The sequence below is a fragment of the Grammomys surdaster genome, unplaced genomic scaffold, assembly GCF_004785775.1.
Source record: "Grammomys surdaster isolate TR1022 unplaced genomic scaffold, NIH_TR_1.0 143, whole genome shotgun sequence".
Taxonomy (NCBI): Eukaryota; Metazoa; Chordata; class Mammalia; order Rodentia; family Muridae; genus Grammomys; species Grammomys surdaster.
Window position 1 is genome coordinate 4,464,080 of NW_021604601.1, and position 13,498 is coordinate 4,477,577.

Below are 13,498 nucleotides of genomic sequence, written 5' to 3' on the forward strand. Positions count from 1 at the left end.
CTGTGTGTCAAGCATGGTACTCAGGGTGTGTTACAGCCTGCTGTGTGGCAGGCGTGGTACTCAGGGTGCATCCCTAAAAAGCCAGGCCCACAGCCTTCTGTGAGTATAGACGCAGGCTCTTAGGTAATCTTCACTGAAAACCTTTACCTGATGCTTTATTGCCCATGATGCTTTCTTGCTGACTTTGTATCAGTCATTTCCCCTTCAAAACCTAAGTTATAATCTCATTTAGCATCATATACACAGAGAAAGGCATTTAATAAATGATGGAAGCCTAACAATGCCATACACCCATGAATTATAAGGAATGACTTACACAAATAAAACTCTCTCTAGAAATGTAACTAAAACTAAAACATTGTGTTTCCTCCATGTTTAAAAGGCAGAACATGCTACCACTACCTTTCCAGCTGAAAATTCACACCTAGGAAGTACAATAGGTTGTGTCAGCCAGGGAATAAAAGAGAAATGCTTCAGTATAGATGAATTCAGGTATAATGTGATGATGCAGCTATCCTTACTCTGTTTCTACATGAGTCACGGAGTGGGCCCTGGTATGGATCAAGCCTGTCCGGCTTCGTAGATCACCTCCAGCCTTTCCATCATTGGGAACAGCTTACTCACTCAGACCATAGCTTACCTGGTGACAAAGCTCTTCCCACTGCCTTTGCAGAAGCTCCACACGTTCCTTCAGGATGGAGATGTCCTCGGCACTGAGGTAGACAGCCAGGGCATCCCTCAGAAGCATCAGCTCTGCCAGGTCATCTGTCCACCTCCCAACAGCGCTTTCCAGTTCCTACATTGAGACAAGCACTTGTGAACCCCCACGACATCTACCTTCCATCCTTTGAGGGGGCTTGGGTGACCTGTCTCACTGGTATTCCCTTTCTACAAACTCTTTGTGAACACCACACTTGAGCTCCTTATTGTTTGCATTCTACATAACTTGGAAGCCTGCCATGTTCTTCTGGTAAAAATGCCATGGGTCCCTGCCGAACCTTCCTACCACGTACCTGGTCTTTCTAGGATGGTGGGGTTTGTTTGTTGCTTGTTTGGTTTCTTCCAAATCCAAGTTTGTCAGCTTAATAGCCTTCTTTATTCTAAATATGTATCATCCTACATCCCTGAGACCATCAATATGTCTAAACTGATTACCAAACCACCCCCTAGTTTTGTCCTGTTCCTGACCATACTGATGAAATATTTAAAGGAAAGATTTTCTAACTCGAACTTCATTTTTAAATGCTGAGCTGGCCTGTTCTGTGCTATATCCTTATCATGGAATATCAGTTTGTCACAGTTTCTCCTGTATTCAAAATAACTCACTAAGTACACATTCTGTAGGATCAGAGATTTATTGGAGTTGTTGATAACAGACCTGTCCTTTGCGGGCATTATTTAAAGAAACTCAATGTGAATGAGTTCCTGCCATGCTTTGACAGGTGACCAGTTCTGTAATTTGTGTCACTCTCCCTCTCTGCCAGCTGTTGTTTTTAGGTTCCAGCTCATTTAGTGTATGAATGGAGAATTTCATACCATTTGTTCTCTGCCTTTCCTGTCTCTTCACACCAGAGACAAGTTTCTAAAGGCAAGAGTAATTAACAGCACTCTCTGGGGCTAACTTTCCAGGTCATTTAAGCAAACAAGGTTTTTGCTTGAAATTTTCAGGTAATTGCTTTGTTTTGCCAAGGAGGGTGATTTGGGAAAGAACATAATGGCGCTGTGAGGAAATACACTTTCCCAATCTCCAAGCTCAAAAGCAGGACTTGTCTAAGTGTTTGGGGAGATGACAATGGAGTCTCAAAGTAAGAATAACTGGCCGAAAGACCAAACTATCTAGGTTAATAAATACACAGCATTCTGTCTGTATCTTTAGACAGACTAAATTGTAAGTGTACAAGTGTAAGGACCCTACTGTTGTAATATCTATCAAGCCCCATCTTCCTTGCAATTCGAGCATTACATTTAGCACTTGCCTATAATCCGAGAATGACTTTAAAGGCTGGGGCAGGGAAATTCAGTGAATTTGAGGGCAGCCTGGGTTCAACAGCTAAAGCCTCTCTAAAATCAAACCAGGCTAAACTGAACAAAAACAAAAGAAAACACACACACACTCACACACTCGCACACATTCACATATAGACACAGACACATGCACGCACACATGCACAGGTAACCCTACCATTCAAACCCAAGCCCAGTGGTTTAGACTCTGCACATTGGCTAAGGCAGCCTGGCTAAAATACAGTCTCTAAATTTAGACAAATCTGTCAGTTATTAATGTGAAACATTGTTATTCTAGAATCTTGCATTTCTCATCTAGCATAGGGGAAATAACATGCTCCGGTGGGCTTGTGTCATGCTACATGAGACATGCTACAACTGGCATACAGTGTGTGTGTGGGGGGGGGTGACCTGGTGTTAGACCATGCCCATTCTGCCAGATGATTCATTTAATAAATTAATAGCACGAGTTTAAAATTAACTCCTTTTAATATTCATAGTTTTCTTTTGAGGCAGAGACTTGTTATATCTCCCAGTCTTGAACTTAGGGCCTTCCTGCCTAAGACCCTTGAATGCCATCAGATTAGCCAACCTTCACATGCATCTTAGTATAAGATACAGAGATGGATACTTTATTCATCATCTTGGATATTTTATACCATCATCAAAAGGTTGTGGTATACTGTGTATCACCTTTTAATTCTCCTAATGCTGATTTTATTAAGATTTCAATGAGTGTCTTTTATAACTTTTTAACCAGGATTATCAGACAGCAGTAATGAAAGAATGGCCATGGAAACACAGGGAAAGAAAAGCATTTGTGAAGCTACTTTTGATGTAATCAGCATATTACTCAGCCGGGAAGTGCTGGCCAGGCACTCCGCTTGGCTACACAGGTGTGCACAGAATAAATCTTGCAGCCACTAAACCATGCTGGTCTTCGTGACCTCGTTGTTCAGGGAGTGGTCTGTGTTACTGCTGATTGCTTCCCAGTACAATTAGAGGTGATGACCATAATTAAGATCGGAAGTGACGATCACAGTCCTTAAGTGGCTCTACCCTGAAGGATTTAAGGACTGGATGACTTCTTGCTTTGATAGAGATTGGCTATTTTTTTATTTTATTTCTTACTTCCTGTACAGAGGGATCGAGCAGGTTGGATATGCTCCTCTGCCACAGTCCACATTTTTTTCAAGATACCAACCCCATCCTTCTTTCCATAAAATAGACTTTTATTAGAATGATCCCCGAAGGGGGTGTTTCAGAAAGATAGATAGCTATTTATTACTCCTGACTCAGCTTTCAAATATCTTTTATGTTGCTTCCTCTAAGTAATCCAAAAACTGCAGCTGCACTAAATGAGCAAAAGAAGTCTCATCACAGTGAAAGCTACCCTATTGGGCTCTCTCGGGACCTCAAGGCATGAGGATTGCCTAGGGAGTCTCCCTGAGATATGACCTCACAGGCGGAAATACTCAGCTGAGGCAATGCGGACAGTCTCTATCTAGTCACGTACCTTACACCGCATCTGCTCCGCGTGGAGCTCCTCATGATGGTCAGGGAGAGGCTGAGACAGCTTCTTTTTGAATGCTCGGAGCTTCTCCAGAGAATGGGCTATCCCTTTCTCACATTTTTCCCAGTCCTAACATTGGAGGAGAAATAAATTATATACATCATTGGAGGAGAAATAAATTATATACATTATAGTTTTTTGGTGAGAAATTACAAAAATATAAAATGAAAATAAAAAATATTCTTTTTAATTGCCAGGGATGTAATGAAACCTGTGAATTGTCCAAAGGCTTGTCCACGCTCACTGCAATTTTGAACATCAGGCCTTTGTCATCATAAGAGCTCAGTTCAACTTGACTCTGTGACTCATTAGCTGTTTGTCTCTAAAAAGCAGATGGTAATACACTTTCCCTGATAAAATGGAAATAAATTCTACAATTGTTGAAGAATTAACGTAAGCAATGGCTATCAAGGCACCAAGTAAGCACAATATCCAAAGAATTTTTAACTTTGGATATTTAAACATGGTATTTAAACATGAAGTCTGAATCAAACACTGCAGAGTAGGAAACTCATCTAGTTCCCTGTCTCTCTTCTAATTCACATACAAGTGCATGGAGTATCTACATGCTCTCAAATGTACCACAGGGGTGTAACAAAATGAGACAAAATGAATCTTTTTAGACTCCAAACAAGCAGGAGTAAAAGAAAGACAGAATATAAAAATGATATAACCTTAACTCTCACTCCATACATAAATATGAGCCACCCACATTTGAGGTACCACAGAAGTGCAAACACACAAGAACCACAGGCAATGCAAACATGGTGTCTGTCTGGCTTTGCCTGGCTCATACTGAAATGTGTCTGGAAGAGTTAAGTGTTAGCACAGAAACATCCACTCAGCAATAACTGGAAGATATATCTGTCTCATGACACATGCTGCAACATTAGCACAGGATATGTGGCCAAGAGTGACAGCCCGGAGCATGCTGGATCTCTGAGTGAAGACAAAGAAAATCATGCCTGGTGTCTGCCTATTTCAAAACCTGACACGTCGAATTGGTAACAGGGCTACCTCTTGGGAATGGCAGCAAACTTGGATGGTTTACAAGGGATATTTCAATTTTCATTCTATGTACCACAACTGTTACCTCAAGTTTTTAATAGCACATTTATTTATTGTCTAATTTTTAAATTTAAAAAAAAAGGAACTTGAGAGGAACCACGCTGGCTGGTGATTTTCTTATAGAGCGGTATTTGTAAGTTAACTTCCATCAGGTATCTTAATGGATATCAGATAGCATTCAGTTAGGTAAATACCCTGTTTTGTCTCATTCTCCCATATCGGCTGTATTGTCCATTCCTGGCCACCATGTTCCCAGTACCCTCCCCAGACCAGCTGCCCAGTGGTCATTCTCCACCTAATACGTTACTGAACTCTAAAGACAGTTGGTTTAACGCTAGAATTACCAAGTCCCAACATGGTACCTGAGTCTGGTTCCCTTTCCTTTCCCTTTCTCCCTTTGTCACCTGTCCTCTCTTGCCTCAGCCCTTCCTACTTTTTGCCCTAACATGTTCTTATTAGCGATCCATAGATAATATTAATCCAGATACCTTTAGCAAAAAAAAATTTTTTTTGCAAGTTTAAACGTAGTGTCTTTTGTTATGTGGGGGTTTGAAGCCAGGCCTTCACTTCTCTCGAAACTTCCCTCATGGAACCACCATCCTATGGAACCACATAGTACCACCTCTTCCGCCTAGTTAGCACCAACAGAGGCACCCTGCAACCCAAACGATGGATGCTTTGGTCTACAAGGCTCAGATTTGCTCCAATTCCCCTTCACTTTACAATATTGTATGATCCTTTTGCTTCAGTACTGTAGAAATCAGTACTGTAGAAATGATTTGTAAGCAAATAATCCCCTTTGCTTCGACTTAACATTTTCAATTAAATCGGCACATGCCTTAAAGCTGTCAATGCACAGCCAGTGCCTGTTCACAGATCTGACCCTGAGGAGGTCACACTTTAAGATAAAATTGATGTTTGAAAGCAGGCAAAAACATGAGTATTTTGGGCATACATATACCGAGCATTAGGCTAACAGCTAAAGACAGAGAATTATTGTAGCATTGGTATAAAGATACATTAAAATAAGGCTGGGTATACGTGACACAAGGATTCCTTAGGCAAACAGAATGTAATGTATGATTCAAAATTTTAAAAAGGGCTGGAGAGATGACTCAGGGGTTAAGAGCACTGACTGCTCTTCCAGAGATCCTGAGTTCAATTCCCAGCAACCACATAGTGGCTCATAGACATCTGTAATGGGATCTGATGCCCTCTTCTGGTATGTACTCATATACATAAAAATAAATAAACAAATCTTCAAAATTAAAAAAAAAATTCTGACAAAAGAAGAATAGGTACTCTCCTCTCCAACGGTGACTTGGATGGTGAAGCCACCAGTGAGCCTCTTTTTCTGCATGAATGATAAGGAACTGGCTTCATGTATTGTTCTACAAACCATCCATCAGAATGACTGTTTTATACCTGAACTGACAGATGAAACAGACGAACCCAGTGACTCAGATGCCATGCATTCTTATGTCTTGGGACTATCTCCAAAATTCACATTGTGAATATATATATATGATTACTGCAGTCTCAGCAGAGTGAGTTATAACATTTTAAACCCTTGCCTGACACCGGGATGACGACAAATGACTCAGGCATATTATGTTACCAGTGAATTGTTCTGTAAGCAAAGAATGGCACTCAACACATGCTCCGTGGCATTCTTGATTGGCTGTTTCCTATTTGGAAGGATTTATATATATGTTGCATAAGATTCTGAACGTGAACCAGATGGGTGTACGAATATTTGAAATAAAAGAAATCTATACAATTACTGTGAGCTATCTCCCTCCATCTAAAAAGACGGCACACTATACTTATAATCAGGAAGAATTGGTGATATTCAATACATATAAATGGTGACATTTGCTGGGTACAATTTCTTAAATGTGACTGACATCGATAATGGCAACTACTGCCACTCAAGTGTCCCTCATGATTTCCTGGCATTCTTTTGGCAAATCCTCACCATAGTCATATAGATGAGGTACAGTTATACCCATGCTGATGAAAAGGAAAATGCTATGGTTTTCAGTGTGGCCTTATCTGAATTTAGGGCACTTTTTTTTTTCATTTTTTATGAGCACATATTAATAATATAGAATCATGAGTTTCCTCATGAATTGTTCACATATTTATAACTAGACTAAAGACAATTTATAAGTAGTTTGGACATGAGAGACATGCTCATTACAGGCAATGTAGGTAAATCTCAACGCCCTTAGGTTCACTGTGCCTGTGGCCAGTGAAAAGGCCTAAGATGCCCCTTGGAGACGTTCGGCCAAGGCAGCCTGCTTAGATACACCAAGGCAAATTAGGAGACTCATTTTGGGTTAGCTTTTTCCCCAGGCTATAAAACATGAGATATCGATCTTTAAAACCATTCTAGCGTCTACAGTTTAAGGAACGGGATCTGCTCTTTAAGTTTCTGCCTGGCTTTTCTAAGGCTGTCACATGCTTGAAGGCATTACGTTGGCCATTAATCAGAATTAATCACCTGGACAGCCTTATTAGGGTTTAAATTACTCTGTTAGGGGGTTTTCCTGAAAGACGAAGTGTTGAAAGTTGGGAAACGTTTCCAGTTCGTGCAAGATAGAACAGGGTCTTAAATAAAACGGAGAAGCACTGGAGGGTGTTGCTCGGTGTTCTATCACCATATGCATCGCAGCAAAGCAATGGGAGGAAACAGCACAGCCCCTATGAGGGGACCCTAAACTGGACTTACCTTCAACAAGAAAGCCAGCTTTTTCTTCTGCTCCTCCAGATGCGTGCTGGCCAACTTCCACTTCTCTTGGATGTCTGTGAGCTCGGCCTGCAGAGCAGCCTCGGCGCCACTGTCAGCAGAGAGCAGGAGCTGCTTGCCAGCCTCCACTGTCAGGATGTAGCTCCCTTGCTGGCGCAGAAACACCTTCTCTTTGAACTGAAAGGGACCGGAGCCGTTTAGTTTCGATTCTTCTCTTCACTGCTTGTCCCGTTATAAGCACATTTGGAAAACCTTATGCGTTAGCATGCATACTCCATAACCTTGCATCCAACAAGAACATCTTAAATGAACCAAGTGGAAGTGAATGGAAAGTATAATCTCGACATAATGGGAATTTTGCTTATCAGACAAATGCCCAGAGATCACAGGGTAGCATCTGACTCAGCATGACTGCGCACAGTAGGTCTCTCAAAGTGGTCAAAGCACGATGAATCTCGAAAGGCATGTAACTGTAATCAGACTAGAACAAGATGAACGTGACCCGAAAAAGGAGAAAGGATGTCTTCCTAAACAAGAGTGAGGAGGGATGCATTGACCATATAAGATAAACAGGATGAATTCAGAAACTGCGACTTACTGTTCCATGGCTGGTGTATGAAGTGTAATGTGGAAGGATGGTATTGACAGCTTGCAAGGGAGTTTTTACATGTCATTTTATGCGTGTGAATGCCTTCTTTGCATGCATCTCTGTACGCTGTGTGCACACAGTGCGTGAGGAGACTAGAAAAGGGTATCAGATGCCGTGGGACCAGTGTTACAGGTGGTGGTGGCTGCTGTGTGGGTGCTAGGAATCAAACAGAATCAAACCTGGGTCCTTCGGGAGAGCATGCGTCATTCCTAACTGCTGACCCATCTCTCTATCACCCCCCCCTTTTTTCTTTTGAAGACAGTGTGTTGTTATGTAGCTCATTCTTGTGTTGAACTTGTGATCATCTTGTCTTAGCATCCGAAGTATCGGAATTACAGAACTACGCTATCACACCTAGGGATTTGGCTTTCACACCATTAGAGCCAGGGAGTGATGTGTTTGGATAACAGGTATAGCAAAAATATTCACTAGATGGGTAAAATGTACAATGAAGAAGGCATGCATTACAGATGATGAGACAGGTTGGGCTACCGTCTATCTAGGCAGGAACTCCTGAGGTAGTGGCCACAGGGCATTCAGGACATTTAAGGTAGACTGAGGACAGGGAGTGAGGGGCAGTGGAGAAGATAATTATGCAATAACTCTTGAGATCCTTGATCAATAGATCAGAAAGTGGTTAACATTTTCTCTGATTAGGGACCTGAAATCTGGAGACAGACCTGTCCAGAGGTCATTGGCTCTATGCACACAGTATAAGGCTTAAGGGTGGTTGCAGATTTGAATCACAGCCTTAGTAACCAAATGTGGACAGATGATCCCAGAGTTTGCCCCTTTCTCTATTGGGAGTAGGTAGCTGAGGCCAGATGACTTTTCTTGGGGAAACTGGGAGGGAGGAAGAGCCAGATGAGTCCTTTAAAGGAAGAAGGGGCGTGAACATTTGCAGACAGGCTAACAGTGCTGGGAGAGATCAAGTTACATGATTAAATCTCCCTGACCATCACCAAGTTATCTTTCCATCCAAGCTGGGCTGCAAGGAACTGCTCTGGACCTTGGTGTACAAAGTAGAGGGGTCGTTGGCATGGCTTCAAAATGCTCTACTCCCCTTCTTTCCACAGGAGCTTTGTAGTGCAATCGCTTTGTATATTCAGTTGAACTTTAAGAATGTTCTGATTTTCAGGCCACATCAGAGTGCACGTGAATCACAGAGGCCAAGGTCAAACACAGTGGACACGCAGAGGAGGCGCATAGACCTGTGCTTTGTATCTTACCTGCACTTCATCAAAGAGCGTCCTCACTTGTTGCAGTGGTACTGGGATGCTGCCGAGACCACTCAAGGGCAGATGAGACACCTCCACCAGCCATTTCCGAAGCTTCTCTGCCATTTCCCTATAGCGTTGCCACTGGCGAATCTGGCTGTCAATGATCCCTCTTCTCTGCTGGGCCCTGCGAATCACTCCCTGCCACTGGTTACTAAGGAGTGTCAACTTCAGGCTGAACTCTTCCCTGGTGAAGAAATAATTAGAAAGAAAAAAAACCAGTCTTGGATAGTATGACAAGATCAGCCAGTATACATATTCCATAAATGGTATGCCCTGAGAAAAATTATCTATGACAAAGGATTTCAAATTAGCCATGGTCTGCTTGCTGGGTTGCGAGTAATTTTTAAAGTTAGACGACCAGTTTACAAATGGTGAGTGTTTTCATATCTCAGAATAGTTAAAAAGCAAATCTAGGGCAATTACCATAGACTCCTTCTCTGAATATGTACGTGTGTGACAGTGTCTCATGGGCCTGTGACAGATCTTGTGCCTAACAACAGGAAATCATGTGGTAAGAAACCTGCCTACAGACTTCCTCCCCAGCTAGAATCATATGCCATTTTGGAAAATCAAAACCAAGCCACTTAAATTACACTACATTAAAAGTTTGGTTTTTTTTGTTTTCTTTAAAAAACGTACTTCATAAACATTCTTAATATTCTTCTACAAGTGATGACTCCAATCTCAAGTAAACTTTTATGAAAAATTGTCCCTTGCATATTTTAGGTAAATTTCAATTTTTTTTTTTTTTTTTTTTTTTTAGGAAAATTAACTTTAGTCAACACGGTATGTATGAAGGTTGTTGAGACCATTTTAGAGTGAATTTAACTTGAACCTTCTTCAATTCCAGCTGCGGTGCTGCAGGTATTTGAACACATTCTTTCTATTTTCCATCCTAAAAAGTATTGGCATTGTTTATAAAGTTTCATTTACTATGCAGACTCTAGTACAGACGTGGCTTTTAATAAGGATGTGTCCAGCATCAAATGGGATGAGTTTCTTGGCAGATTTTAGGGCCAGTCACAAGTGTAACATCTCTCCTTATACCTCTCCTATCACCTACACTACACTCTCTGGAAGTGATTACTATTCTAAAACTCTACACTAGTTTGGAGTTCTCTATCACTGACATATCCTATTATTTGAGATGACTATAAAGTTTGAATTTACAACCAAATGTGCCGTATCTTCTAAAAAATATCGAATAACTGAATTTATTATTCTACAATAAATGTTAATCACTATAAGACAATAAAAGTACTGGGTAAAAACCACCAAAAGAATTTCCTACACTCAGTTTAAAAATGAGTTCCCTAGGGCAACGGGCAGAGTCTGACGATCACATTTGCTTGTGGAAATTCTGCTTTGTGTCACACAGGCAAGTGTCATAGTGGAGTCTATCGCAGTAGGATCCAAGCACAGGCAGCTAGTATCATGACATGTCCTTAAAAGGATACCTGTCACCTCAGAAAACGTATGATCCCCCACCTGCCAAGTCCTAACACTAGCAGAGAGCACAAAGAAGTACAGGCGTCAGGTCCCAGGAATAACATAGATATCAGTACTAAAACTGGGAGCCCTGTCTTTACTATGTAAACTGTCCCGACATATCTGCCGTCGCCGAGCTACTGAAAATGACTCTTTCTGGTGCTGAAGTTTTAAGAACAAAACCCCATACGCTGACTTTTATAACCTAAGTCCTTGTTGTCTGGAACCTTCCTGGCAGCCACAGACTCAGATCCAATTTGTCTTTTTTTTTTTTTTTCACTAACTCTCAACATTCTTTATTTAGTTCCAACTCCCCCATTTTCATCCCTTTTGTGTTTTCTTTTAATCTCCTAAATGTTAGCATTTAAATTTTAATAGATGTTGGCTGGAAGAGGAATTTCAAACTTTATTTTACTTAATGACTTGGATGTTTATAATACCACTAAAGAGATGGCTACGGGGTGATAAAGCAAAAGATAAAAAAAAAAAAAAAGGTAATTACATTCAAATTTGGTTTATTCAGAGTGTCTTAAATTTCCAGTAATGGTCACATTTAAGTTTGGCTGGCTTAGAATAGAGTAGGTACAGCATCACATAGTACTGCTTCAGGCTTAACCATACAACTCTCATGAACTTCTTATGAAATAACCCCTGGAGGCTTAAATTACTTCTAGAATACTAATCATAAAAATGATTTGTTTTCTAATGATTTAAAAACACACTGTTAATTATCATCACGACTACTGGTCCTGGGTATGAGAAACATATACATAGGTACTAAAGCCAATTCTCCAAATCTAAACATGGAAACTACGTGAAAATCGTTCTTAGGAAAGGTAGACACCAGAAGCTGTCAACTCGTATGTTGGGAGAGAAGCTAGAATTTCACACCTACGTTTTAAATAGATTGTTGTGATGTGGAAGGAAGATTTCACATTTAACACTGTATGGCTTAAGGGGGCAAAATATCTTCGCACACAGAAGTATAGTCTGGGAAATGGGCTAGAATAAGACTAGTCCTGGCCACAGAGCACCCTTAATGTCAAGCCTGGTCTTGTTTCATTTTACTTATGCAACCTCCCTCAAATCAGTTCCCGTGTGCATCTGGAGTTTTCTATTTCTTAGTCAGAGTCAGACGAGTGATATCTCTGCCCCTTTTAAGGATAAAATTTTAGTAAGTGCAGGGAGATATTAGTAGCAACCATTCACTGACCATTGCTGCAATCCGCTCTGATCTATTCACTAACTCTGGTCCCTACAGACTAGTGAAGGTTGGCTAGGTGATTTCCAATTACCCTATGTCCTTCATATCACATAATAGCATCCTCTGCAAAGATTCAATGCTCATTCATTTTGGAGACTCAGACAAGCCTCTCCTCCAATTACTGAGGCCCCGTGATGATACAATTGCCTTAGGAAGATTGGATATATGCCCTCTAATCTCTCATTAAAAAGAAAATGACTAATTTACTGGGGAAACTTTCTTTATAAAAATTTATCAAAGATCCTACCTGTCATCAACTTGACCTTGTTCTAGAAGATTCTGCCCATCAACAATGATGGAGTGTAGGATCTGCTGGCGGCTGAACATCTCGGCTTGAAAAAGCTGCAATTTGAAAAAGAGGGATATACTTTAAAGTCCCTAGTTTTTTTTTTTCTGATAACTTACCTCGCACAGTTTGTTTTTAGCAGGGCTACGAAAAACATATTCTGCCCCATCTGCAGTGTGGGAGTATTTTTTTTTTAATTACCAATTAGGATAAACTTAAAGACAAAGTTTTAGTTTGGGTTTTTAATTAGAGGACAAACATAGCCTATTCCCCACTCCCCTTACTCATTAAAAATTAACCTAATAAAGTAAGCTGATAAATTTACAATTTGCATTCTTCTTCTTCTTCTTTTTTTTTTTTAAAAGCTCACTGCTTTTCAATGTAGTCCAGTAGATAAAATCATCTCAAGTGTATAAAAAAGAATAAGCCTGCAGGGATTCAAGTATGGCTCAGTGATAAAGCCAGTGGTTTAGTGTGTATGAGGCCTGAGGTTCCATTCTCACTAGATTGAAAACAAGGGAAGCTGAGATAGTAAAACTCTTCATAGAAAGATTGATATTTCTAACTCTTTCCTCTGTCTGTTAGTCACCAAGTTGTCCAGGTTGACTTTTAACTGCAAGTCTTGTGTGTTCCTCTGGCCTCAATCTCCTGAGTGGCTAGGACCACCACACAACAGTGTTCCCGCCTGCTTCTGCCTCCAAGTTATGCGACTAAAGGCATGAGCCACCATACTCAGTCATACCTCTCTCCTTACCTATAAGTCTCTATACTTCAGTACAAGATCACAACAACGAACACAGCCCTGCAAGCAGTGACAGAGAGCCAAACCACATTTTAACTTAAAATATTAAAAATTACAGAGAAAAGAAGAAAGAGGACCTAACACATATTTGAGTGGATCGAGTCTAGCAAAATCCACTACCGACATCTTTCAAAGATCAGCTTTCAAAGATCTTCAACTTGCCACAGTCTTCCTGTTCCCTGATTCTTGAATGCTAGGATTAGATCCGCTGATGCCTGGCTAAGGCCTAAATTTTAAAAATAGGTTTAAATTGTTTACTAGGTTTTATTTATGATGTGTGTGTGCGTCTGTGTGTGTGTGTGTGTGTGAGAGAGAGAGAGAGAGAGAGAGAG

General features: G+C 40.8%; 1 protein-coding gene across 2 annotated transcripts in view; it reads right to left on the bottom strand.

Moving 5' to 3' along the window:
* Syne1 (spectrin repeat containing nuclear envelope protein 1) overlaps positions 1 to 13,498 on the bottom strand; it is a 471,763-nt gene that overhangs the window by 61,155 nt on the left and 397,110 nt on the right. For both annotated transcript variants that reach the window (XM_028764327.1, XM_028764328.1), the window contains 5 exons: positions 12,326 to 12,420; positions 9,276 to 9,510; positions 7,380 to 7,574; positions 3,521 to 3,646; positions 641 to 796 (listed from right to left, as the gene is read on the bottom strand). In XM_028764327.1, the coding sequence (XP_028620160.1) occupies positions 641 to 796; positions 3,521 to 3,646; positions 7,380 to 7,574; positions 9,276 to 9,510; positions 12,326 to 12,420 (807 nt within the window). The remainder of the gene's footprint in view (positions 1 to 640; positions 797 to 3,520; positions 3,647 to 7,379; positions 7,575 to 9,275; positions 9,511 to 12,325; positions 12,421 to 13,498) is intronic.